The sequence below is a fragment of the Salminus brasiliensis genome, chromosome 2, assembly GCF_030463535.1.
Source record: "Salminus brasiliensis chromosome 2, fSalBra1.hap2, whole genome shotgun sequence".
In the NCBI taxonomy this organism is placed as follows: Eukaryota; Metazoa; Chordata; class Actinopteri; order Characiformes; family Bryconidae; genus Salminus; species Salminus brasiliensis.
In genome coordinates, this window is record NC_132879.1 from 22,187,444 (window position 1) to 22,215,356 (window position 27,913).

Consider the following 27,913-nt stretch of genomic DNA (forward strand, 5'->3'; position numbering starts at 1 on the left):
AGGTTAAAAAGCAAAAAGGGTTTTAAATCAATAATCATCAGTTATAGCCTGCTTGATACACCAGGACGACTGAAAAGTATCTAGTGAAATACACACTTCCACAGTGCTACATCTTGGGCCTAGATGAAATAGGATGCATAGATAAAATAAGATGAGATTTACAAAGTTACTGCATATACTGATATATACACAACTGAGAAATGAGATAGAGAAGATTGTTAAATCAACTGGTGATTACTATATACACATGCATGCATGTCTATAGGTAAACGTGCATTTTAGCCTTGAATAAGCAGCTAGAGGAGGTGCATATAAAAGCCATAGACCCTGACTGGGAGAGCTGTCCCTGAGAGTGTTGAAGTAACAAAGAAGGAGAGTTGAGGATAGAAAGAGGAGTGTGTGTTTTGTGAATGTGTGTGTATACCTGGCAGTGATGGCAGTAAGGTGGAGAGTGTGGTTCAGCTCTGGGGCTCAGTCCCTGGCTATGCTGGAGTGTCCAGGCCAGGTCAGAGCATGCCACAGTGGGAGTGTATCCACAGCAAGAGACCAGCAGTTCTCGGAAAACGGCTCCACTGTCCGACCTTTCAGCGAAATCCCAGGGCTGTGGAAGAACAGCCTTGTCAATCTCTACAGCTTCTGGAAAATGGACGGCTTCAGGAACATCCATCACGTTATGGTGCACAACTTCAACACCTTTGGGCCAATTTATAGGTAAATTTGCTGCTTTTCAACATAAATCTCTCTAATTTAAGAATAAGTATTGCTGTTCGTATTTAAATGTGCTTTTACAAGTCATTCCAGGATGCACTTCAGGATCTTATAAAGCTGCCTGCTTTAAAACAGTGAACTGCATATGTCTTCTCCATAGACATACTGTTGTAGAACATGACAAAGTAAAGGATCTGTTCTCAGAATTACACCTTACAATGATAAATCCTGGACTTAGCCTAAAAAAGTAGCTCATGAGTGATAGCATGAACTTTTCCTACTCTTCACACAGTATAAGAACACTGTATATTAAAATAATCCATATTTCCAGGGAGAAAATCGGATACTATGAAAGTGTGAACATTATCAATCCCGAGGACGCTGCTATCTTATTCAAAGCAGAGGGTCACTATCCCAAGAGGCTTCGAGTGGAGCCTTGGACCTCCTATAGGGACTACAGGAACCGTAAATATGGCATTCTTCTCAAGTATGTCTCCTCACATTATGCTTTTGTATTTCTGAGCATGTACACCTGTTTAGATGTACACCTGTTTGTCTTTTTAGGGATGGAGAGGACTGGAGATCTAACAGAATGATTCTGAACCGGGAGGTGATCTCGCCCAAGGTACAGGGAAACTTTGTGCCACTTCTGGACGAGGTGGGCCAGGACTTTGTAGCACGAGTCCATAAAAAGATTGAAAGAAGTGGCCAAAATAAGTGGACCACAGATCTCTCCCATGAGCTCTTCAAGTATGCATTGGAATGTAAGGATTGTCCCATTACATGATTCATCATTACACTATAATCAGTGGTTGTGAATATTAGTTCTGGTATAATGCCACTTTACAGTTTTGTTCCCTGGTAATTCCCATTTTGAACCAGTGGCCAGTCTCTACTTTATACCCCCTGTAGGCTGATTCAGCTTCAACAAGCTCTGGAAGTACTTTTGCGAGTTCAGATTATGCCTTCAGTGTATGACTGTAATACAGGAAGAGTTTATATGACTGTAATGACTCTGGCTCTGACAACATAGCCTTGTAAGCTTCTGCCTTGAGCTAGAAGGCTGGACCCTCACCGCTTGACAGACAGAGGTAGGACTGAGAGATTGGACTGAGTTTTGGTAAGGAGATAGATTGGTAGTTGGTAACCCTCTATGTTTCAGGTCAAGGTTTTTAACCCCACCCCCACCTTCTCACCTTCTTTATACGTTTATGGGAAGTTGGAAATTTATGAGATGTTAGATTGGAGAAGTAGAATCTTCAGGCATTGTACCCCTCCCAAACTTTGCTTAAATTTCAGAACTCCATGCATCAGAGGCAGGAGTTCACATATGGGCCACATATTCAAACTCCCAACACAGAGGCATGGAGCAAAACTGTGGGCCACCTATAAAAACCTTAGAACCAGTTTGAGATCCTCCAAGTTAGGGAACACAAATACATTAAAGTTGAGGGCGGAGGAGCAGTGACTTGCCTTTCCAGTGAGTTCACTCAGTTTGTTCTGTGAATGCTTCCCCTCAGCTGTGAGTGCAGTGCTGTATGGAGAACGGCTGGGGCTGCTGTTGGACTACATTGATCCAGAGGCCCAGCACTTTATAGACTGCATAACTCTAATGTTTAAGTCCACCTGCCCCATGCTGTACATACCCCCTGCCCTGTTGCGCCGGCTTGGAGCCAAAGTGTGGAAGGACCATGTGGACGCCTGGGATGGCATCTTCAACCATGGTAGGAGCGATTCAAAAAGGAACAAAACAAAACCCTGTATGAGAAAGAACTTTTAAGTTGCTGAAGTTGTTAAAACACACATAAAAGTAACTTAAATAAGGAAAAATCTTTTTTCTTTTTATGCATGATAATGTAAGATTCTGAATTGTTTTAATGGGTTTATTCATCAAGAAATATTCACAGGTGTTGTCAGATATGCAAAGGTTAAATCAGTGTTCTGAGGTCATAATATAGTCTTTTATAGGGCTCTGATGAATACTATAATAGGATAGAATATCAAAAGACCATTAGGCTCATCAGTTCAATTCATCTACTGCATTCATTTGGGCCTCCAAAGCGGATCGCTGTATCCAAAACATCTATAGGCAGCTTCGGAAGGAGTCCGGAACCCAGGACAAATACCATGGGGTGCTGGCCAGTCTACTGATGCTTGATCGTCTGTCCATTGAGGAAATCAAGGCCAGTGTGACTGAGCTGATGGCTGGAGGAGTTGACACAGTAAGATTTATAAACATACATCATTATGTTAAAGCAATCACTGCATGATGGTACTGATGCTCTTGGTACATGTTTCAGACCTCCATCACTCTGCTGTGGACACTCTATGAGCTAGCACGGCACCCTGACCTCCAAGAGGAGTTGAGGGCAGAGATCACTGCTGCTCGCACTGCTTCACAGGGAGACACACTGCAGATGCTGAAAATGGTGCCGCTGCTGAAAGGAGCTCTAAAAGAAACACTCAGGTATGTGAAGGCACAGTGAATCCAAAGCTAGCGTGCTGCTCATCCCATCAATGTTAGACAGTACAACTATTAAAATCTGTATTAGACTACAAATACCACTGATGAAAAAATGTCTATTTTTTTCTTTGATGCATCAGTCAGTGAGTAACTTTGGTTGGTAGAAAAAAAGATCAGATGTCATTTAACAAGCCTATTTACAACCTTGTTATTACCCTGAAAAAGGATCAGCTCTGAAATTATTGGCTGGTTTATGTTGTTAGAGAAGCGACATATTAAAGAATCTTAACACTACAACAATAACGCTGTAATTATTATTACCGGACAGTGTTGCTTTCCTCTCAGTCTAAACCAAAAAGCTTGTAGCCAGGTTAGCTTTTAGCCAGGCTCCTAATCACTTGTTGAGAAAGCCTCAGGTTTGGCTTTCTCAAGTTTTATTGGTTAAAGAATATATTGATGTGTTTTTGGATCCAGGTTTTGGATTCAGCTGAGGTTGAGAGGGAGTGGGTTGTTTTAGAGGAAGGGATGTTGGATAGTAAAATATTTTGTTGGCTGGCGTTAGATTTTAGAGTTTGGTGGAGATTGGCACTGCTCTCTATTATCAACATCATCATATTACCATATGTACCATATTTTACCATTTTTCTAGCTTTCATTAGAGCTTGCCCTAGACTGAAAGACTGTTAAAAAAACAGACATGAGGCAAGTCCCTACTTCATTGTTTCATCAATGGAGGTCTTCTCTATGGCACTTGGCACTTGGAAATGAGCAGTTATCTAGGAGTTCAATGAAAAATAAGATTAATGTATTCTTGTAAAGCCGTCTGTAAAATTCTACAGCACCTCAACATATTCCTGTCAACTATTGTTTTTCTTTCTCCTTTAAGGCTACATCCTGTTGCTGTAAGCCTGCAAAGATACACCACTGAAGACACTGTGATCCAAAATTACCATATTCCTTCTGGGGTAGGTCACATCGATATAACCTCCATCAGAACGATGATAAAGAGTGTTCTCTCTCCTGTAAAGCTGTACTGCTTTATGTCTCATTTGGGTCTTTGTATGTGTGTTTATCAGACGTTAGTACAGCTGGGATTGTACGCTATGGGCAGAGACCACTGTACCTTCCCTCGGCCAGAGCAGTATCTGCCCTCTCGCTGGCTGAGGAATGAGAGTCATTACTTCAGAGGCTTGGGTTTCGGGTTTGGCCCTCGCCAGTGCCTCGGACGCAGGATTGCAGAGACAGAGATGCAGCTCTTCCTCATTCATGTCAGTTTGGTTACTGATTTTATTTATATATATATATATATATATATATATATATATATATATATATATACATACACACACACACACACTTTTTATACAAATATGGCTTATATCAGTGTAGAGTTATACTAATATCTTTAATATAAAGCATTCTTTAAATGTCATTGTAACATTTAATATAACTTAATTCTAAACACATCTACAGTTAGCATCATTCTGGGCACTAATTATTTAAAATCTTTGTAGTCTCACAGTACTACTATTACATTCATTAGGTTCATAGTCACAAATTCACTGTCACTTAATGGAAAATTCCATCTAATATTTTTTAATTAATGGATAATTTAATGGTTAACATGTAAACAAAGAACATGTTAACCATTATATCAGATTATATATATTATATATATATTCTCTGTATTTAATGGCAAAAACGATATTACATGTATCTCCCTAAAATGTAATGTCTGATGAGACTGACCCATGTGATGTGTGTAATCACCTGTATACTGTATGCTTGTTCCTGCTTCTACAGATGCTGGAGAACTTCAGGATTGAGAAACAGAGGCAGGTAGAGGTGAGGAGCAAGTTTGAGCTCATTCTGATCCCGGAGAAACCCATTCTGTTAACTATAAAGCCTCTACACAGCTCCAGATAGCTGCACACTGGATGAAAGTGGCTTGGAGACTTTGGTTGGAGGTTGTGTGACTGACCTTTTTATTAGAGGAATCTAATAAAACTTCCAGAAGGTACCAATATAATGTTTTAATTTATCAGTGTAGAATTAAGACCTACTTTGCTAAATTACTACAGTTTGTCTATGACACATTGTAAATGCATCAGGAATGAAGAATTACAGGTGGTATGTGCTTCATTTCACTGTATTAAATGCAATATTGTTTTAATTGTCAAATAACACTTCAAATATTATAATGTGGAACCGAGTCACTTCATAGGGTCCAGTTGTCTGTGTTGCACAAGTCTCAAAACAGAGTCTGAAACATTTTTCTTTAAAAAGAAAAAGAAAAGTAAAATGTTAATGTTTGCCATAAAACATCTTCATAAACAGCAAGAGCTTATTTTGTTTCGTTTTAAAAGCATGTCGATGTGATTTCACATTATGTCAATTTATGTAAAATATTGATCTCGAGACTACATACTGACCGGTGGAAGGTCATGCTGGATCATTGTTGAAGTAAGCGTGAATCCGTGATCATATTCACTGAGCCTGAGCAACATGTCCTGCTTTTCTCTCCCCCACTGTCTGGCATTCTCCTCAAGCTGGAAAATGACACTGATTTAGCTTTGGGATGCATACATGAACTCAATGGACACAAGGGAGATATAGGATGAAAATTTCAGCATTTATGTGATCATTAAAATGATCGAGAAACACCTGTTTTTCCAGTGTGTGGATGTAGGCCTCTGCTCTCTCTAGCTGCCCCAACAGCCTTAGTTTCTCGCTGTCTGAAAAAGGCTGCTCTATCTAACCAGTAAAATATTTAAATAAAATATATTATATATTATATATATTATATAAATATATATATAAATATATATATAAATATACTTGGACATGCATATTGTTGCTGTCACATAAAAACCTTATATCTTATATCTTTATCAGTTTTTCACATTTTAATAATTTGAATCTGATAGTTGTTCTTTACATTGTGTCAAATTTCATAATAAATGAACCAATAAAAATGTTGCATAATTTGGAGATACAAGGTTTTCGCATGACAGCGACCATTTGTTCAAGTATGTCAACTACAAAAAGAGTGTGTGTGGTGAGGTCCACCTGGGCAGGTTGTTGTATAATAACAGCTGGTGGCTGATGGCGGAGCCTCTCAAGTTCCTCTCTGAGGCGAGAGTTTTCTGCTGCCAGCACAGACTCAATCTCTCTTCTTTTGCTCTCCTCATCGTCTGCACATGCACAACCACACACACTCACTAAAGGACAGCTTTATCAGCTTCATTTTCTTACCACACTTTTTTTTTCCAGAACAGTACACTTTTAGGGTGTGCCACCATTCATCCAACACCGCAAATCACTGATTTATACACTGACATTATAGCATCAAATCAATCCTGAAGCAATCATTACTCCATTTGAAGAGCCGCACATAATGCCATGCCATGTCGATGCTCAATTAAAATGTAAGTGCATTTCTATCCTGGTGGGTTAATAGCAGACCACAGGCATTTTGTCTGCTAACTGAGTTCATTAGAGATCAGGAATATTCTCTCTGTGGTGGACACACCTTTGTGTTTGAAGACTGCTTTCTTCCTCTCTGCGTTTTCTTTATTCCTTTCTCTGAGCTTTGTGTCCAGCAGCTTCTCCATCCTTTCAATAATCTAAGAAGTGAACAAAGAGAAATGCAATATCACATATAACTGAGATGGGAATTGAGACACTTATAATCAACAACATGATAGAACTATAAATATCATACAGTAAACAGACAAAACTAAGGTATGAAAGATGTGCAGTTATGAAATGTGCTAAAAGGCAGAACAAAGACAATACATTCAATATCTGTGAGCAGATGTCAGAAGTCTCTGACATGCAAATTAGGCAAGAAAGAAGTACAGTACAAGCCATTAATTAATGAGGAGATAAGAAGCAAATTGAGTGTATGCAGACGGGTTGATGCCAAGCTGACCAATGATTCAATAAATAATTCAATAAAAACAGTATAATGAGGGTTGAAGGGTGGCTGGCACGGTCAAGAGCTGTTGAGGAGTTTGACAGCAGAGTTAGACAGTGGAGATTCCTGAAACAATATTGCATTTCTAACTTTCTATAAATAAATATTACTTTTCTCCATAATGCCAATCCAGGTAGATGTAGTTCCCACTTTTGTAACAGCATTGACCAGTATGTACATGAAAAATATCAGATAACATCATTGGCCTACAATTCTCATTTCACTGCATCCCTAACACAAAACAAGTTGATGAGATGAGCTGTTGATAGATGGTCTGCAACATGTAGGCTGGTACCTTCTCTTGTTGGCGAACTGTAGCTTCCAGCCCTGCAAATTTCCTGATGCGTCCCTGATATCGCAGGAGCACAGCCTGCTGCTGTTGGTGAGCCTGCTTCAGCAACACTAACTCCTTCTCACTGTCATTTTTCTACAACAGAAGAACAAGAACAAAAAAAGAGTAATTAACCCTCCTACACACTGTACTGAAAAAATGGTTTGAAAGATGAAAGTTATAATGCATATTTTGACACTGAAACATTTTTATTTTCATAATTGGCTTAACAAATATCCAACCTAGTAATAAATGACACTCTCTGAGAAAAAAGGAAACATACATACATACACCCATACAAGTGCACTGAGACCTTCCAAGTTATATATAAATAATAAATAATCTTCAACAGCAGAAGCTATTTTAGATATATTTGGCTATCCAGTCAAGCTTTCCAAAGTCACAATTCTGATGAAAGTGAGAATCCCTGTGTACCAAAACTGGAGGTAAACCAAAACTGATGAATCAACATTTTAGCTGCAGTAAACCCAGAGAACAGTGTTCTGCATTGATTAAGTATAAAGACTTCACCATTGTCTCAATAAAGGCCAGAGTTTGGATCAAAACTGACACAAGTATTATTGGTATTACATAAATAATGATAGTAATGATGTGCTTATTCTAAATTATGTAATTAAGTAATTTACAAAGTACGAATAAGGGTAAGGGTTAATGATCTGAAATGGAGGTGAAAGTGCTGTGGAATATGCTATGAAAACACAATGAACCAAATGACCTTATGCAATCAATGGCCTTGAGCAAAGATCATTGATGTATTATTCAGTACAGCATTTCCTTCAATTCAGCCAATATAATAGAGGCGTGGCAGGCAGTCAATGGGTAATCTCTTTAAAGCTGCAGGAAACCACCCATGCAAATGGCCACAGCCCACTGGCACTTTGATACAGCCAGTATGAGAGACTGGTCTTAATATTGCAACTTACCCTGATGAGCTCGTTCTGAAGTCGTTGAATCTTATCTCTCTGTTCTGCAGCTTTACTGCTCTCACTGGCCAACTTGGTCTTCAGAGAAACTGACAAAACAACATACCATAGAAGTGTTGGTTAAAGAGAGAACTTACAAACAAGAGAGGATTCAAGGCCAAAAGCATAAAGCACCTTAATAAATAATGGAAACAAATACATTTTGCTACATCATTTACGACTTTAGGAATGTTTAATAGTCACAAACTATTTTAGAAGCATTCCAAAGGTGGACGAACAGCACTTAATTGCACGGCGATGGAAGAGAGGAAATATTTACAGCTTCAAACTTTGCTACTGAATCTTTTAAGACTATCTAAAGCTCAAAAAAATGCACTGATGAATTTCCCACAGTAACAAAATTAAATCCTTGCTTTGATGGCCTTAAAGGGTCTCTGAAGCTTCCGTCAAGCAAAGGCCTTGTGAGTTGCTGTGTGTGTGTCGCTCACTGTCCTTCAGGAGATAAAGCCCTGACTACTTATCAGACTCTGCACTAAATGAGCAGTCTTATCAAACCACAGCACAATCCACTGAGGGTAAGACAGCCACATAGATTAGCAAAGAGCACCTTCAACTTCCTTCTGAAAATCACACCTGCATTTAGGGCCACTTAGTGAACCTACTGTGGGGAGAACTTTCAGAAAGGACAGGCTTTTTACAGCATGGATATTGGACTGGGCAGGTAACTGCAGGTATTTGTTCCAACTGTGCTCAATAAAACCTGATTTTACTAATCGAGTTCCCTTTTTTATGAGGAGGAACCATGTGGTTGTGTCAGCAACTTCTGACATGAGTTCCCCACCCTTGTGTGGGAAGTTTAAATGAGATCATTTAAAGATGATTATCTAATTGATAGTTTAATTTAGAATTGAGAGTTAATTCATCTTTTAAGCCATATTTTGCAAAGGACAGTCAGAATAACAATATAGGCCTTTACTATACTTTACAGCATATGCAAAGTACTTTTAAGCATTATTATTATTATTATTATTATTATTATTATTATTATTATTAGCAATAGTAGTAATATTATTGTCATTATTATATTACTAGGCATAAAAGTGTTCTTTTAGTACATTTAAACAAATCAGATGTAGACAGCAAAGGATCTATAGATACACTATGTGGGCAAAAGTATTGGGACACCCACTCACTCATTGTTTCTTCCAAAATCAAGGATATTAAAAAAAAAAAAAAAAAGAAAAAAAAAAGTTTATTCTGCTTTTGTTAGAGTAACTGTCTCTACCCTCTATGTAAAGCTTTCTACTAGGTTTTGGAGTCTTGCTGTGATGATTTGATTGCATTCAGTGACAAGGGTGTTAGTGATGTCGGAGAGGATGTTGGATGACCACCACCCCTTTATACTCCTCTAGTCCACCCCTGGCTAGAGGGGTATAAAGCCTGTTTTGTGTTTGTGCATTTGCACATCTGTGTCAGTAATGGGTGCAACTTAAATTATTCATGGATTCATTAGAAGAGGTGTCTGCAAACTTTTGGACATATAGTGTATGATCAAAAGGATAAATAAAGAAGGAGGATGTTCTACTAATTCTGTCTGTGATCTCAGTCTTGGTCATGACATCAATGTCGGTGTCATCCAGCAGGGTCCAGCCAAGGTCTTGGTGCAGAGAGAGCTCACTGCGCAACTGGCTATTCTCCGCTTCTAGACTGGTCACCTTAGAGCGCAGAGCAAGGATGTCCTCAGCCATCTTACACATTGCAGTACGGTAGTTTTCCAGCTCCTGATGGAGAAGAATAAATCAAGGTTTGCTTTTATTATGCGCAATTCAGTGCAAATCCATGAATGGTTTCCATGTCACAGTAGCCCTGCAGCAACTTAGGTCCTCTTCCCAAGGGCAATGCAGAAGAGATCAGGTAAAGGCCAAGGACTGTGCAACCTGTAGTCATCTGGCACAATGCTAACTTCCTTAGGTTCTCAAAAAATGTCATCCAAAACAAACTATTAGAAACTAATAAATGTTCCAGAAACAGGTAATTTTCATTCTTCACAATTCGTTACAATCAAGTCTACACTTAATACACTCAGAGACATGAACAGAACTAAGGATAAACAACCTAATGGTCAGGTGACAGCAGTTACAGCATCTATTCACTAGATGTCCTCATAGCGTCAATGTCTCACACACTAAGATAAGGCCAGACGTGCTTCACACTGCCAAACTGGGATTAACACACGTCTCTCTTTATGCTTTGTTTGTCTGAGCCGGTTTCAGTGTCTGCTCAATTCACATTCATTTATTACACCATGCTGGAGTCATGCTGAAGATAAAGTGAGAGATGTTCAGGAGAAACTCAGCTCTGACAGTAATCCATTCTTTATGGTTGTGGCATTGTAGATCTGCCTTGGGTTTTTTACATTACAAGTGGATGTGTACAGGGATTTGGCTAAAAGGTGCATCTTGCAGTGTAAAATCCCTTTAACACAACAACATGGCTCAATGTGATATGCTGGCCTGTTCACGGCCTCACCTCTAAACAAAGCTGGAAAGATTATGCAGCCAGAGAGGGCTTAAAGGGGAAGTTGATTGTTTTGTTTCTTTTACATTTTACATGTGGTTACTGTCTTAAAAATATGTTTGTAAAGAATATTCATGAAGGTACTGACTGCCTTTTTTAGTTTGTAAATGACTTAAACAGTCACACCAAGAAATAACAAGAATATATAACAAGAATAAATATAGCCTTGTATAGTCTTGTAATAGTCTTGTTATTTCTTGGTGTGACTGTGACTAGGTGTGAGTGTATATATTGTGTTGTGTATATGTAGTGTATATGTATTGTATACATATTGTTAAAATTTTGTTCATGGATCCTCATTGAACAATTTCTTTTTATTTCTTTCTTTTTTTTTTTCTGATGACCCATTCAGGAAGCAGATACTCAAGTCAACCAGCTGGTTGACATACCCAGTTAGGGTCGTTCAATGGATGAACTAACAAGTACTACAGTCACTGTAAATTTGCAATTTGACAGTGAAAAAAAAGGTTGATCGTGGGGTTACAATGAATGTTTTTAATAAATATTCTGATTAAAAAGAGGCCAAACAAGTTCATACTACAGGGTAAAATGCCTTCAGAATTGTACATATTAAGAATGAAAACACAGAAAGAATGCTTGGTGTACAGTTTCTGTGTCCACCTGCCTGACACTGTGTCTCAGCACATTTGGCTTCCACATGCCTGACTGCCTTTGTTACAACTACTTCATTATAACCCCCTTGAAGAATAGCACTGCTGGTCAGCCTTACACTGAATGAAGCAAAGGACGGCTTGGTGCATTGTATGTCTTGGCCTGCCTTTGTGCTATTGTGTTAATTGTGTTCATGTACTAGCTCATAGATGTGAAATCCTCATTCTTACACACCCTCTGTCCATCATTCAGGCTTCACATGCATAAGGATAAGGAACAGGGGGGTGCAGGTGGACAGTGGTGGAGGGCCAGGAAGGGGAGGAGAAAACGTAACCGATTAGAAGATTCCAATCTGGGCCAGTGCGGCACTGGTTCCCCTGGGTCCTCTGGGTGAAATTGAGAGCCTAATTGAAAGGGCGCACACGCAAGGTGAGAATCATGACTTGGTGATGAGACCAGAGACTGGGGACTTGCTGGGGGGAGGGGACAGAAGGAGCAGAGAGGAGGGGCCTAACAATAAATCATTTTTTGTCGAATAAAAGAGTGAATAGTGGGAGAAAAGACAAAGGACAGAGAAAGACAGAGAGAGGGGCCCCCAATGATTCTTCAATGTTCAATGGCAAAAACAACAAGCCCCCCACACAGTGGTTATTGTTGCTTCAGGAAAAAGACACATGGATCTCTCACACTCTTGGGGGGCCAGTGTGATGACTGAATGCTGATGAAATAAATGTCAATGTACTCCCTCTACTTTTTTTTTATGCAGTCTTCTGTTGGCTAGTGCTGGGTGGTCTGCATGACATTCATTATCATGATATTTTCCCTTAAATCTCACAGTATCCCAGAATCATATGATATTTTTGTTGCATAAATAAAGATAGTGAACTCTGAAAAACAAACGTGGCTCATAAACGTAGCTTGTAGTTTACTTGTAGCAGCACTCGGGAAGTAGCCGTTCCATTCAAACCATCAAAAGATGCTTAAAGTGTTTGAAAACTATTTAATACACATTAATACAACAATATCAGGCTTTACATTAGTAGTACGGTATAGGTTGAAGTTAAGGTCAGTGTTAGTTTCAGCTTTAAAATGAGCATTTTATAGCATCTATTACATTCTGTATAAGTTATTGGATGCTAGTTAAAGAGAAGGTGATTGTCTCCAAAGGATCTATAATAGTCTATAAATATAGTGTTTTGTTTTTAGATTTTGATAATATATCACTTTGGACTACTGTGGGCATCTAATTTATACAAATCACAAAAACATCAATATACCAACGCCAATAAAATGCACTGTGTGTCTCGTGTGCTTATGAGGTGTGTAAATTTGATCAATATTTTAATTTATGCATTTAAAACATGCACAAAAGGTCTGTAAATGTTAATCTTTTCAAACTGTGCCTGTGAATCCCCCAATGACAGAGGAGAAGGTGGGGAGGAGAGAAATATCTCCTAGATGATAGATCTATACATCTCACAGGTATTAGAGGTCGCAGACAATCACAAATTGTTGTGCAATGTGAAAAACAGATGAATTCAGCTAAACATGCAGATTCCTAACTTTCAATCAATTGTTTAAAGGAAAAAAATCTTTACATGCCAAGTATGCCTCCCAACCTTGGACATTTTCAGCAAAAACTTAGAATGCAGAGAGTTATTAAGCAATAATCCTCTTAATAAACTTACTTTTGTTTGATGTTCGTTGATCTCAGCAACATGTGGGTCATCGCATTGAACATCTGCCACTGGAAGCCTAAAATATTTACATAAAAAGAAAATGACGACTCTGACTTCATTAATGCTCACTGATCATGCCTGTGTGCAGGCAGCTCACCCTTTAGCTGGAGATTGGATTTCAAATGTTTGGTTGAGCTCTGATGACGTCTGGCTCTTCTTCTGCTCTCCTGGTTCTCCTTTGCTCTTTTGAGGAGCTTTGGGTATTTTCAGCAGATGCTGATATTCTGGGAGGATCTGGGCAAGAGCATAATATGCTGGCAGATCATAGCCATCCCTCTGGAGCTGGGTAGAACAATATAGAACATAAGAAATACCCTGAAACCAGTTTGGGTAATTTGTTTAATATCTAATTTGCATGTATTGTAACTGTGGTTTGAAAAGCGTTGGGCAATATTATTAAGACACCTGCTCATTTATTGTTTCTTCTGAAAGTTTATCCTGTTTATGTTGGAGGCTTTCTACTAAATTGTGGAGCATTGCTGTGAGGATGGCATTTAGCGAAAAGAGCAGTAGTGAGGTCATGACGTTGGATGATCATCACTCCACCTCATCCCCACCATGTGAACATGTGTCAGCAATGGGAGCAACTTAAATTAGTCAAATGCATTCATTAGAAACACATAAACATTTGGACACACAATGTAGATCGATACACTCTTTAAAAGGGTTCTTCAAGGGTTCTTTAGGTAAATTTAGGCAATGGTTCTATAAAGAACCATAACAGCTCAATGAATTATATGGATGCTTAAATAATTTTCCAGTGTACATGTTTTTGGAAAACGTTTTTTAGGTGGTTCTCTGATGAATTAGAATTTTTAAAAAAATATATTTTAAGATGTTAAAATTATGCTGAACCTTTTTTCCAGCATTTTATATGTGCCTTTTTTGCTTATAGAGTAGCTAACAACTTTTGTAAACCCAGATACGCAGAATATCCATGTATATATATATATATATATATATATATATATATATATATATATATATATATATATATATATATATTACAAATATACTTTCATTACACATACATACATGTATGTATCCTTAACTTACTAGTGCAAGAAATGTGCTTATCTAATTAAACTACAGCTACAATAAAAGTATTCTCTGCAGTAATACTTACAGCTCTTGTGAATGGCCTGTAAAACACATTCATTCTGAAAGCTCAAACACAGTGGACCTCCACAGCAATCCAGATAAACGGGACTTATTTCTCCTTCACTCTCAGTAAGTTTAACATGTCTCAAAGCTCAAAGTCACGGTTGTCAGGGATGACACTTACTCACGTGCGTTATATGGCAGAAACGAGTAGTTCAATATATGACTGTAACTAAAAACAGCCCACCCCCTGCAAATAAACACAACCTTGTCTTGCCTTTTCTGTTACGCACAGCATACCTGTCTAGTAGTGGGGAGCACCTTTGGTTCCTTAGAGGTCTGCATGGGACTGTAGGATTCTGTATGAAGGAACTGTTTGAATGTGAAATACAGAGTAAAATGAGAGAGAGAGAGAGAGAGAGAGAGAGAGAGAGAGAGAGAGAGAGAGCTAATGAGAATGAAAGTACAGAGGCTGAAACCAGCCTGTTTCCACAACATAAGCCCTGCTTAGCAACTGCAATAAGTGCAGTAAAAACTATCAGCTTTTATTTTCATGTGTTGCTTCTCACTATAAAGGAAGTTGTTTTCCAGAATAAAGGTATAAAAAGGTATAAAATACACAGTCCTGAGCAAAAACCCATCTAAGAAAATAATATGATTGTTGTAAGGCTACTAAATGGCAGTAACGGTTTACTTGTACTTAAAAAACACAAAGAATAGAAAATATACAACTAAATAAACATTGCACAGTTATTTAATGTGTAAAATGTCTTGTTGAGGAATTCATTAGAAGACTAATAGTTACCACCCAATCCCTAGTTTTGCAAATCAATTCCTTCATTAAATGCCTAAAAATCAGGTGAGCTGCTGGTGGAACTGAACAAATCCATACAGTGACTGGAGTTCACAAATAAGTCAGGAACCAAACCTGCGTTCATCTAACCAACATAAACAGCACATTTTTTATTTTACCTGCACAGTATATTTTTTCTGTTTTGTAACTTAAAACTTTTAAATCTATAGAAAAAGACATCTGCCATCTACCTTTTAACATATTCAAAAATGTTTTTTTATAGGGCTTGTATCAGCAATATTTATATTTTACATTGTTGCATTTACCGATTTCTAAATTAATAATAAATACATATATACATAAGTGCTGGCCTTTCTCATAAAGCATCAATAAGTGAGTTGGCTATAATACCAAGAAATTGCTATTTCTGCTCCTGTGTTGCCCCTACAGTTGGGAAATGTAATGCACTCTTAAAGACACGCTTTACACATGTATTTCTGAATAAGCTGAGAGAAACCGGCATCTGAAGTGAAAGAAGCACTTGAACTGAGGCGTAAAAGTGATATTGCAGGATTTTACAAGGTATTCAGGTCATGCAATGTTATGCAGCTCTCACAAGCGTTTTCCTGCCCACTTCTCCAAAGATACATAGTGCAGTAAGCAGTGTGCTGAACCAAGAAGTTATTACAAATGTTATTTTACAGTAAAAATGACAATGTTGCTTTAAATATACTGCACCACAGCACAGCGGATGTGTTTCAGCTAATTCTGCATGCGAAGGCCACATGAATTTTTAAACGAATGTGTTTCATAATGAAAGTCTATGTACAATCACTAATGTCCAATCAAAGGTCCTGCCCCCCAGCGCTAGAGTGCAGATGACTGGCCTCTCTTTGCAACAGTAGATTGATGAGGGGTGATTGTTGGTGTGCAGTGATCATGCTGGGAGGGCTTGTTCCTCATTCTGAGCGCAGCTGGCAGCACCCCAAGATACCTGTTAGCTTCTGAATACAAGATGTTCCGCTCTCCATGACGCAAGGTAATACAAATCAATATTCACAGAGTTCATCTGACATTTATGCGAGTATTCTGCAAAGCAGTAAAACAAAACAAGATGTGCAGGATTTCAGCTTTAATTTGAGGGGAACAATCTGTATTGGAAAAAACACAGAAATGGACACTAGTGCAAATAGTTAGAAACTACATATAGTCTGTGGTGATTTGAGCAAAGCTTCTGTTATGCTTTAGCTGAATCAGACATGAAAACACATCTTAGCCTGATGGTAATGGTTTTCCATGATGGTACCATCTGATGGTAGCTGTAGCAAGGGGCAAATAATTGTATTTAGTCTTTCTTTTCAGATTAAACATTTTGCAATACATAAACAATATCATGGACAATTCTGTAATTCTGAAATTGACCATTAAGAATGATAATAATGGAATTATTATCTATTAATATAATTAGAATTAGATAGTAATTAGAATTAGAACTTCTTTCTCCACACACTTCCCTTCTGTTCAATCTTAATTAACATCCAATGCAGCATCAGCTTTCATTTGGTGTAAACAGTCACATCAGTACAATCCACTCACAATTCCAATGTGAGCGAAACCACATGAGCACGGAGCTAGCCGAATGGCTGGTAGGTCGCATAGCGACAGTGAAGAAAGAGACCCTGCGGCCCTTCTCTTCCAATGAGAACACAGCCAATAGCAATGTCCGAGATGCCTAGTCACAAATGACACATTTCTCATCTATGCAAATGCTTACCCACACAATCTGTCCCAAACATACACACACACACACACACAATCATGAGTGTTAAAACTCTTAATGAAGCCACACCACTGTAATCATACCACAGTAAACAATACTTGGCTTCTGTCTCTTAAGAATACAAAAAAAAAAACACCTTTCTTTAAAATCTAATTTTGGAATTATCTGGAAGTTTTTCCCAGACAACAGATTTGAGGCTTAAAATGATAAGGATTCATCCACGTAATTTCGAAAAGATAAACAGTATTTTCATAATTGAGTGCTTTAATCCATGATTAATAATTCACACAGTGCTCACAGCTATGTACTCTGCCTGAGAGAGGAAGGAGGAGGTGAGGAAGAGGGGAGAGAGAGAGAGAGAGAGAGAGAGACCTACAGAGAAACAGAGGAGGAGAGAGATACAAGAGAAAGATACACAAAGATAAAGGGGGAGGGAGACATACGCTGAAAGATAAAGAGAGATGGAAGAGAGAGGGAGAGAGAGAGAGAGAGAGAGAGAGAGAGAGAAAGAGAGACAGACAGGGTAAGAGTGCTATGACTCCAGACGGTTCACTGATTGCACTGTGAGCTCATTGCTTGGAGGCTTGGCTCTTATCCCTGCATCAGTATTCAGGACACAGGCTGCTAAATGCAGCAAATGGGCCTTCAGAAGAGTGACAGGCTCAAGTCTGCCGCCACATGGAGCTCAATTAGCCTGTCAGAACAGGGCTGTGTCCCCAGAGTCCCCAGAGCCCCCTCTACATCCTGCCTCTATCTGCAGTTCCCTCTATCCACTGCCTCCTCAACATGTCCTTCTGCATTATATTCCCATCTCATATCAATCTCTCTGATTCCACTATGGATTGATTTCTCCCCTTCCTGACTCTCCATTCAGCTCTTTCATTTGTTTACACATTTATTTTCACACACACAACTTTATCAGATTGTGCCTTTTGTTATCACTAATATTGTCCCAAAAAAAGGAAAAGCACCAAAACACAAAGGTGGTGTGTTTCTATGATGCACACCGGACAGACTAGTGAGGGTTGAAGCAGGGGCCTGCAGTGAAGATCAGAATGATCGGTCTTACCATGACATTACTTCAACCCAACTAACGCCTAAGACACACAACAGACACACTAACGGCAGTATTTTACAAGTAAAGCAAAATGCCTGCCTTTTAAAGAGGTGGCAAAAAGAGGCTAAAAACATTGTTTCTAATAACATTCAATATCAAACAATTTTCCACTCTAAAAAGCATTCCCATACAAATTCTGTAGTTTGCAGAACATTCTGGGTCCAATGCAGCCCAGTTAAGGCATTTACAGGTAAGTTCTGGTAATAACAATAGGATTTTGCAACAGAACTAGATCAAATATAGAACTCCTAAGGTTTGCCATGGCAATTGAACTTCGGGCCACATGCGGTCCACATGCAACCAACCATGTAAAATTTTAATGCTTGGTCAAAAGTGGCCCAACTGTAGACGGCTGTGGCTCTGTTCCGGCACCCACATTAGGATGAAGCCATCGCAGTCATGTAATACCTACTTCATAAAATAAAATAAATACTAGACCACTAAAGATGAGCTAAAATAGAATATGTAGATATGTACAGTGAAACAGTGAACCACCTTCTTGACTCAGCTAAACTCTTATGCAGGTTCTAGGCCGTTATGTGGGAGTTTTGATTTGCCTTTCTTAGCATTTTTTGGGTCTTCCAGATCTCATCTTGACCTCCACAGTTCCCCCGAACTGCAGTTTCTTAATTGCATTCCACACTGTTGAAAACAACAAGCTGAAAAGACTTGGCTAATCTTTAGACAGATGTTGAGAGGGGCCTTGTGGGTGGGGCACAATGTTTAAAGTCTGGAAATTTGATTCAGATGATGGTTCCTTATTATATTTGGTGATGTTCCTCATGCCTGATTTGCAAAAAGCAAAAAACAATTTGCGGCCTTGCAACACTTGCAACACTAGGGTTTTTTCAAACTAGCACAGACCACATTGATGATTTAGTATTTGTTAGGAAGGACACAGTAATTGTACCTTTGGATTCACTGAAAAAATGTGTGTTTTGTTTGATTAGCTACAGAGGCTGTGTTTAGTTCTATTTCTAAACAAGCAAATAAATACAAGGTGTCATTTGGCCGAAGGTGTCCAAACTTTTGCATAAGACTGTATAAATGACGTATGCAGGGCATGAGGAAACATACCACCAAACGTTGTTTACAGAATGCTACGGAATGATATAAACACTGAACATGTGAATAACAATGTAATGGTACTTGAAGGCCAAGTGTATTATTAAAATCTTTGACTCAGAACATCCTCTTCCTTCAACAGGATGCAGAAATCACCTGGAGATCATCCGTGTTCCCTGTGATTCACACCACAAACACGCTCGTGATGTTTGAACTTTCTTCCTAAAATCTGACATTTTTTAAATATATCACAAAAGATGCTGATAACTTAGCAGTCTCCCATTCAGCTGCCTGACATGGCAGGATATCAGTGTATGACAAAATACATACACCTACATTTTTCAGCCAGCATCACTCTCAAATAAATGATCTTAGTTTCATGAGACAGCTCCTTTAATTTAATTAATCAAATGAAATGACCCGAATGAACTGTGATCATGAACATGGGAGGTCCAGTGACTGATCCTAATTCATATCTAATAACCTGAAACAACATTACCATGCCCTAAATCAATCTACACCCTATTGTTTGGCTTAGATTGGCTATGCTGCAGCTCGTAAATTAAATCATGACATTCCCATGTGGGACAAGAAGCCAAGGCAAAATCTTAATAATGCAGTGTCAGCAAAGGAAAACACATCAGTGGAATTTGTGTGTGTGGATGTTTGGGAGGAAGCACACTGAGATTGTGTACAGCACGTAAGTGTCAAGGACAGCGGCCTGGGTGAAGGACATGCCATTGAATAGCTTGTAATCTGTCTGCTGTCCAAAAAAACAACAACAACAAAAAAAAAACCCTCAACCAAGGCTCATATTTACAGAGAAATAAAATGACTATGCCATTTCTACAAATTAAATAAATCAACAGCATCATTTAAAACCTTGAAATGGATATATATATATCTTAAACTCCTATTGGTAATAATTAAAGATGCACTGGTCAAAATTGTATTTGTAAAGTGGATTCTGATTTCTTTGCAGCCAGGCAAGCAGATCATTTATATTTTCTTAGTTAATTTTAAAGCAGTAGGCAAAGACAGTAACATTGTTCCCATTTGAGTTAAATAAATGCTATGTCTAGGCATTGATTAGGCCTAACACATGCAAGGATGTGCATGCACAGTAATTAAATACAAACTCATGTAATCAGTAGTACACTGCATAAACTTTGTAGGTAATACAGTGTACCACGGCAAAGCAGATGCTTAATATTTCTGCTAATGTAGCACTATTTGAAGGCTGAATTATTTTTAAAAGCACTGAGTAACATAAAAAGCCAGAACATCCTCTTCCTTCAACAGGATGCAGAAATAACCCTGAGATCTACACTCATCAGCTTGCCCTGTGATTTACACCAAAAACATCAAAAAACTTGTTTCTCATAAACTTAGCAGAAATGTCCCAAAATGCTTAATGAACTGCACTTAAACTGAGTTATAACTAACAGGCTTAAAACCCTCACATCTATGGCATCTAAACATAGTCTTTGTGTAAATTAGCCTTAAAGATTTCTGCCTATTTTTTTTAAACCTTCTACATAAATAAATAGCTAATAGCTAAGGTAATCAAAGTCATTCAGGTGATATAATTCTGGTGATAGAAACAATATATATATACACACACATGCATAAATAATTTACAAGGAGGGAGGGTGGTTGCAGTACATGTGTACTTGACTAGTATTATTACTGTGTAAAATCTGTCATAATTAAAATAAACTGATCCACAGCAGTATATATCCTTTTACACTCTGATGCTCTTTACAAAACAGATAAAATCCCATCCGGGTCTTAAAATAAGACAGTAAGGCACTTTAAATGTTGTCTCAAGGACCTACCTCAAATCTCAAGCAGTGATGTGGACCAATGTATAAAAAACAGATGTTCTTAAAGAAACTGTAATCTTGGGCTTTTACTCTGTAAAGAAACGGTAGCATACAGCACCACCTCTGAGCATGAATTGACCCAAAGATAGACATATAGACGTCGCTCTTGGTGTCAGTGACAGCTGTAGGTATAAATGCTGGTTGTGCCACCTTGTCACAGCATGCTACTGCAGTGTATATATTCATAAGTAAAGCTGCCTTACTAAAAAAGCAGCTAGGGTATTCGGATAGGCCTAAAGCACCATATGAGAAAATTTTCCCAGCAGACGTAATTTAATTTTGTGTGTATTTAAAATGTGTGAAGAGTCCATAATGCAAGTGACAGAGCAGGTATTCTCCCCATTACAGTCAGTGAAATATATAAGTGATTTTCCATAGTATATAAGCTGACTTCTTCAGCAAAAGATAACAGGTACTTCACTTAACATGACAGAAAGTAAGAGTAGCTTTAGACAATGGCACCCAACAAAGCCACGCCATGGATTGGTAAAATACATCAGAATTTCATTCCACATTCTACTTTCTCCTGCTGGTACACAGTCAACTGTTGCACCCAGCTTTTCCCACAGGGCTTCTGTGACCTTTGCAAAGTGCAATACAAGCATAGCTTAATGGCTTACACGGAGTGTGACATTTACGCATGCCAACCTGCTGCTGAAAAAAGCTTTTCATGCCCAACAGGCATAGTGTTTGTGTACTAACATGCACTTGAAAATGCAGATTTGTGTTTTACTGTCAAAACAATGTTATATATCTATCTGTTTGTCTAAGACAGGGTTTTAAGGACCTTTTGAAAACAGAATGGAAATTAAAATGAAGATATCCAGAGAGGACTTTTGGGGAGCATGCACATTCACCTGCACACAAACGTACTTGCCCTTGCCAATGATGCAGACTCCAGCATGTCTGGGAGATTAATAGTGGTTGGAGGTTGGTTGGGAGTGGATGATAACTGATACTTCATGGTTTAGCAGGTCTGTGAGTGAGATTGAATTCCGATCAGAGGCCTTTTTGAATGTGGGAAATAATTTATTGCTGCCTCCTTTCAAGGAAGCACTTTAGCTTAGATATGCAGAGTTTAGTGGGCTCCATAAAGCAATAAATGAAACATCACAGTGCATCAGTCATTCACAGACAATAGATGGCGGCTAAATCCAGTTAGAAGGCACAGCTTCCAAAATGCAAACTCATCTAAGACTACGGCTGTGCAGAAATTCAATTAGTTGCATAATCATATCCCAAAAGACATTGTGAACGGACCAAACTGGTGCCTAATAATTTTTTGTGTTCTTTCTGAGCATATCAGTAGAAAGCAGAAAAGCCTTGATTTACTGCTTAGGAGGGATTGTGCTGTGGCAATAAAACACACGGGTTGAAAGCAAAAGCTGTAGGTCACACATGAAAGTAATAGAATTCGTTTAAATTAATAAACAACAAGGAGAGATACAAACTGCTCTTAAATTCTAGTGCAATACGACAAAAAGAGGAATTCAGTTGCTTCTGTGGATGCTGGGTTGACGGTAATTTCACATTTCGATATGGGCAGTGGTGTTTTTTGCGTAGTTTACAACAATATCATAAGATAAGAAGAACGGAGAGAGACATGCACAGGCTGCACAAGGCCGCCGGAGGCACAAACACAGCCACACCCAGCATGGCTGTGGCCGAAATGACTCAATATAGATCTTTCTTACAGTCACTGTGTCGTCAGCCTGCACCATTTAACAGAGCGCTCAGCAGTCTTCAGCATTCCTCAAAAATTATCTTTGGGCTTCAGCACAGCCAACAGGAAGGCAGTTAACATGTCTGGAACTGTCTCAAACATGGACGAAAGGCTAGTTTGTTTTGGCCAAAGCATGTAGCGCAAAAGGTTAAAAACATTTGTCTTGCACGTGTAATGTAGCATGCTGTTTTTTTATTGAGCTCATCGCCGAGATCAATAAAAAGTAACATCCAGCAGGTTAATTTATTCCACTATATCTGTGTAAACATAAGCGAGTTAAGCTATTTTAATCACAAATATGAATAAATCTGCCCCACCATTTAACCCTGCATCTCCGGTTCAGTTTAACCCGGGTGCCTCGTTAAAAGTGACACATGAAGTGGAAACTCTGGTAAGTGTGTTGGGTGTATTTAAGAATGGGCAGTAGCCTCAGCCATTGTTTACAACACAACCGGAAGCCGTTTAACACTACTATTTATGCTTCCACATTATTATTATGCATTATATGCATTCCGCATGTATATTACATGCTTCAGATAAATATATATCTACAACAGCTAAAAAATGCACACACATATATACTTTATATTTATTAGTATTAATGAAAAGTTGAACATAAATGTAACATCCCAGTAGGCACATGCAATAATAATCCCTAAAACAATAAACCTTTCCAGTAAATAAGGATGCATTATATCATGTTTTTATATAAAAGACATATCTGCATTTTCCCACGATATGTGGACAACAATACATGTAAATATTCCAACATGTAATTCCATAAAGTAATTGCAATTAAACCACTTCCAGTAACTGTATTAGTGGCTACTGGCTGCGTGAGCACAAATACAGAGAATCAATTTCTCCAATTGAAAGTAATAAACCCGCTCCTACAGCAGAACGAATACATGACTGCTAAATGTAGATTAAAAAAGGATCAGTGTGGGGAGGGCTGGATAACCTTTGACCCCTCCTTTATTCTGCTGATGTCTTCCTCCTGATTTACAATCCAGTAGCCCTGCTCAGAGTATGTTAAGATGAACAGATAGTAGAAGAGAGGAGCCCATTAGACCACACTGAACTCATGGGACAGAGTGGACAATTCAGGTGAACGGCAGGACGGCCTGATTGTGAAGCAGTTAATGCGTGTGCAAGGGGTGAAGACAAGGGCATTCACATAGCGGATAGGAGGGGCTCCTGTTAAATGTCTCAATATCCAACCCCCCATTTCTCTCCCTCTCTCTCTCACTCTCTCTCACAGCTGCTGTAAACGGATACAGATTCATCCCTGGTGCTTCAAAGCAGCCCAAAAAGCCAAATCTGTCCCTCCCTCCCTCCCTCCTCTCCTCTGTGAGTCACAGGAGACTGTTATCAGAGCAGCACAGGAGCTGGGCTAAACTGCTGCTGCTCCAAACAGCAGTAAATAAGCCAGATAACACAGGTTCTAATGATGCTGTCTAAGAAACAGCAGCCAAGGAGACCGTCAGACACTTTAAATTCTCTATTCATTTACACAAGACAAGGACAAAACAACCATCTATTCGAAGTAGCGATGGGCCCTACCAGCGGTGGTTTGTGTACACCCTTTAACAGGTTCAAAAAAACAAATAAAAACAAACCAATACAATAAAAATATATGTGCAAATGCACATACACAAAGCTTGTCTAGTCCCTATAGAGAAGTACTGCCAATGGTACAGGACTGTATTGCCAAAAGAGCAGATAACCATGAACCTACAGGCACCATGCCTAATGCCAGGCCTGGGCTAACAGGGGTATAAAGTGTACCTTCAGCATTACGCTGGGGACCAGTGGAACTGTGTTCTCTGGAATGATGGTGCAGGTTGGGGTGGGGTGATCATCCTGACCAGTAAGAAGCTACAGTTTAACTTCAGCCTTGTGAAGGCAGCCACGTTTGTGTACATGATCATAAATTGACACTGAATTTTGTGTAACAAGTGTTCTACCGAGGTTATGTGGCAAGGAGGTTAAATTACCAGAGGCAAAGCAAAACTTTTGTGCAAAGTTTTATAAAATAGCACGAGGGAAACTTCATTTCCGTGTCTATTGAGCATTTAAACGAGGACTCAGAGATTAACTAACGTTTTCAATTCTCTTCTTTGTCATTTACACCAGCACACAGAGCTTAAAACATGTAAATGTGTGACCTGTAAGACTGGCAAGCATACATTGTTTAATGTAAAGCCAAACATTAGAATCCTACCAATGAAACTATATCAACCAGAAACTTACTGTACTTTCAAAAGGGTTAAGCAATGCCAATATCCAGACGTGCTCTGAAAAAGTGTATTGCGTATAACAATAACAAAATTAATCACAATGTGATAAAATAGTGTCAGATTTCCCACCACTACATTTATATATGTCCAAATTTCGCCAGTTTTTTTGTTCTGTATCAAAGTCATTAAAACTGAAAATCAGTGTATATCTGTTATAAATCTGTTATATTCTGACACCAGCACCAATACGCCACTATATACAAAATATACTCCAAAACTGAAGCCAAAGCCCACTATTACCACAGAGATAGGAGAGAGTGTTGTAAAAGCAAACATAGGTTTCTCTAGAGACACTTCACATCAGTATTCAATACACAGACTGGTGCTAGACAAACATGCTGTTGCGTTGTGATGCCGCCCTGGCTGCTGTAGGCACTTATAGGAATTTCCAACAAAGATCAGCCTTGAGCGTCTGAATGTGTTCTCTAAATGGACTCATATCCATAGCTACAGCTTTGCCGTCTGACTTCAGCATCCAACTATGCTACACCTCCACACATACACACGCCTACACACACTCCCTCTCGCATGCACACCCTCCAGCTTGACTCTGCCATTGTCTCTCAAGGCCAGCAGTCTGTTGGCTTCGCTTACACAGAATATCCGTTGGTTTTATGCTGGAATGACTTGAACACACTGCACAGACTATCGTGCGCAATTTTGAAAGCCCTGGCTGAGCAGCAACTATTGACCAGGTCCACGAATTCTAATGAAGATTGAAAGACATGCAAAACATGAAATCTTAGCAAACAAAAGCATTACAAGTAAGGTATCTATTATAAAACAATTGTAAGAAAGTGAATAACTATTCCGTCTATTTGAGGACTTTTTCATGGATGTGATCTACTCTTGGAGATCATTTTACCTTCTTTAGCAATTCTTTCAAGAAGCAAGTCATAATTACTGGCTAATGTAGTAAGACTATTTGTCTTAGTAGTGTCACTAAGTGAAAATGTCTAGCAATTGAATAAATAGCCCAAAATAAGGTAAATTGGATGTACTGACTATATTTAAGGTGCTTTAACTTGCCAATGTTTCATTTTGCTTTGTATTAGTACTAACTGAAGACTCAGTGGGCAGTGGAAAGAACTAAACCACCACAAACAGGAAAAAGGTGCTCAGAATCATTGAGAGCACAGCCAGAATTTTGTATCCTCCACTAGATGTCACTGTGTGCCCATACAGCTCTGTTCTTCCTTTTCAGCCTTGTAGGCAGAGGGCCAGTCCCACAGGGCAGTCAGCTGGAGACACATACTACTGCACTGTCCTGGTGAATGGTCCATGAGTAGAGCACATGCACCTCCATCAGTATTATTATTATTCATAATATGTCTCCGTCTACCCCAGGCATGCGTATGTGTGCGTGGGGGTGTGGTGGGGGGTGGCTTCTGTGGATTTGTGTATGTGTGTCTCTAAATTACTGTACATTCCTGTGCTAGTGGGGCCCAGACGGCATACATTATTCCACATCTGAACCCTGGGCTTTTCCTGCTGGGAATACCACATGCCTGCCAATAAAAAATACATAAAGGATTTATCACGAAACAAGGCTGAGCTCCAGCGCAGGGCTAATATTAAGGAGGTTGGGTAACTAATAGTGCTTGGATAATACTGTGTTACTCAAACTCAAGAGAATGCTTTAATCTGCAAAAATATTTTATTTTAGGCAATTGGTCTGAAAAGCGCCACTGTTTTTCTTTTTGAGTAATATAGGTAATCCACTTAGCTACACACAGCATAGAGTTGAAGTAATACTACCATATATGGTCAGAAAATCTCTTCTGCGCTCTATTTCCTACTGTCCTTTCTGGAAGGGCAGACAAATGTATATTTCATCCATGAAGCGACCATTGTTTTAGACTACTGGGGAAAAGGGTAATCAGATTCTTTTCAAGGCATTCAATCTGAAGAAAATCAATACAACATAAGGAGGCTTGATGAATTAGAAATTTGTACTCAGTGTGAATATTGACCAACCTCAATCGTGCAGCTTTTGACAGCCATCGTGTTTCTTAATCAATCAATACAGAGTTAATGCCAAATTCAGCCTTCCTTAGAATGGGGCATTGCAAAAATACTAGGCAATACATATATATGTGTCTGCAATTACGGCACTCCAATCTTACCCAGAAGATGGAAGACGGGGAGATATAGAAGAGTGGTGTAAAACGAAAAGGGGAGGAGACTCACAGTAGGGTGTGGTGGTCTCCTATAGATGGAGAGGAGGAGTGGAAAAAGAGTTGACTTACAGTGGTCTGCTGTAGGGTGTGGCCACCGTCAGTCCTCTCCAGCTGTAGGCTTAATTCCAGAGCTGAATCAGGAGCCCCAATCCCTCCTTGTTCTGGAGAGAAGAAAATCTGACCCTCAAGCTGTGGTTCCACAGACATTTGACTAAAGTCCACTTGACTCAGCATCAAATCCGGACGCTTAGAGAGAAAGAAAGAACAAAAGAACAAAATAAAGTACATTTCAGGAAGAGAGAAGACAAATGCAAAACACATTATCTGCTTGCCACAGCTTAATCTACTAGACCTATGAAGGTGCCCTGTGGTCTCTGGCACCAAAATGTAAAAAATAGAGAATAGCAATAACTAGAAGTAATGTTTTTCTGTATGACTTTATCAATCTTTCCTAACACTCTGGAGGGCTTTTTTTTACCATGTTCCTTCAGTTCATTTAGTTTTGTGCGCATTCATTTATACACAGCGCTCTCAAGGCCCCACCACAACATCTCAATTGGCCACTCTGTTGTAGATTTTCTGGTGTGCTTGGGATCATTGTTCTGTTGCATGAC

The 27,913-nt window shown here is 39.0% G+C and overlaps 2 protein-coding genes across 2 annotated transcripts; one reads left to right on the top strand and one right to left on the bottom strand.

Annotated features, from left to right (window-relative positions):
- Nucleotides 1-424: 424 nt before the first annotated feature.
- cyp11a1.2 (cytochrome P450 family 11 subfamily A member 1, tandem duplicate 2) lies at nt 425-5,098 on the top strand. The gene is made up of 9 exons (XM_072670730.1): nt 425-711; nt 1,040-1,195; nt 1,273-1,472; nt 2,229-2,432; nt 2,770-2,930; nt 3,009-3,175; nt 4,059-4,137; nt 4,249-4,440; nt 4,976-5,098. The coding sequence occupies exons 1-9, from the start codon at nt 434-436 to the stop codon at nt 5,096-5,098; spliced, it is 1,560 nt and encodes a 519-aa protein (XP_072526831.1). The 5' UTR covers nt 425-433.
- ccdc33 (coiled-coil domain containing 33) lies at nt 5,054-27,439 on the bottom strand. Its single transcript, XM_072670720.1, has 12 exons — nt 27,369-27,439; nt 14,756-14,827; nt 13,452-13,636; nt 13,304-13,370; nt 10,012-10,207; nt 8,427-8,515; nt 7,447-7,578; nt 6,705-6,798; nt 6,242-6,366; nt 5,837-5,926; nt 5,605-5,721; nt 5,054-5,448 (listed from the first exon to the last, which is right to left on the bottom strand). The coding sequence occupies exons 2-12, from the start codon at nt 14,798-14,800 to the stop codon at nt 5,386-5,388; spliced, it is 1,203 nt and encodes a 400-aa protein (XP_072526821.1). The 5' UTR covers nt 14,801-14,827; nt 27,369-27,439; the 3' UTR covers nt 5,054-5,385.
- Between the last annotated feature and the right edge of the window lie 474 nt (nt 27,440-27,913).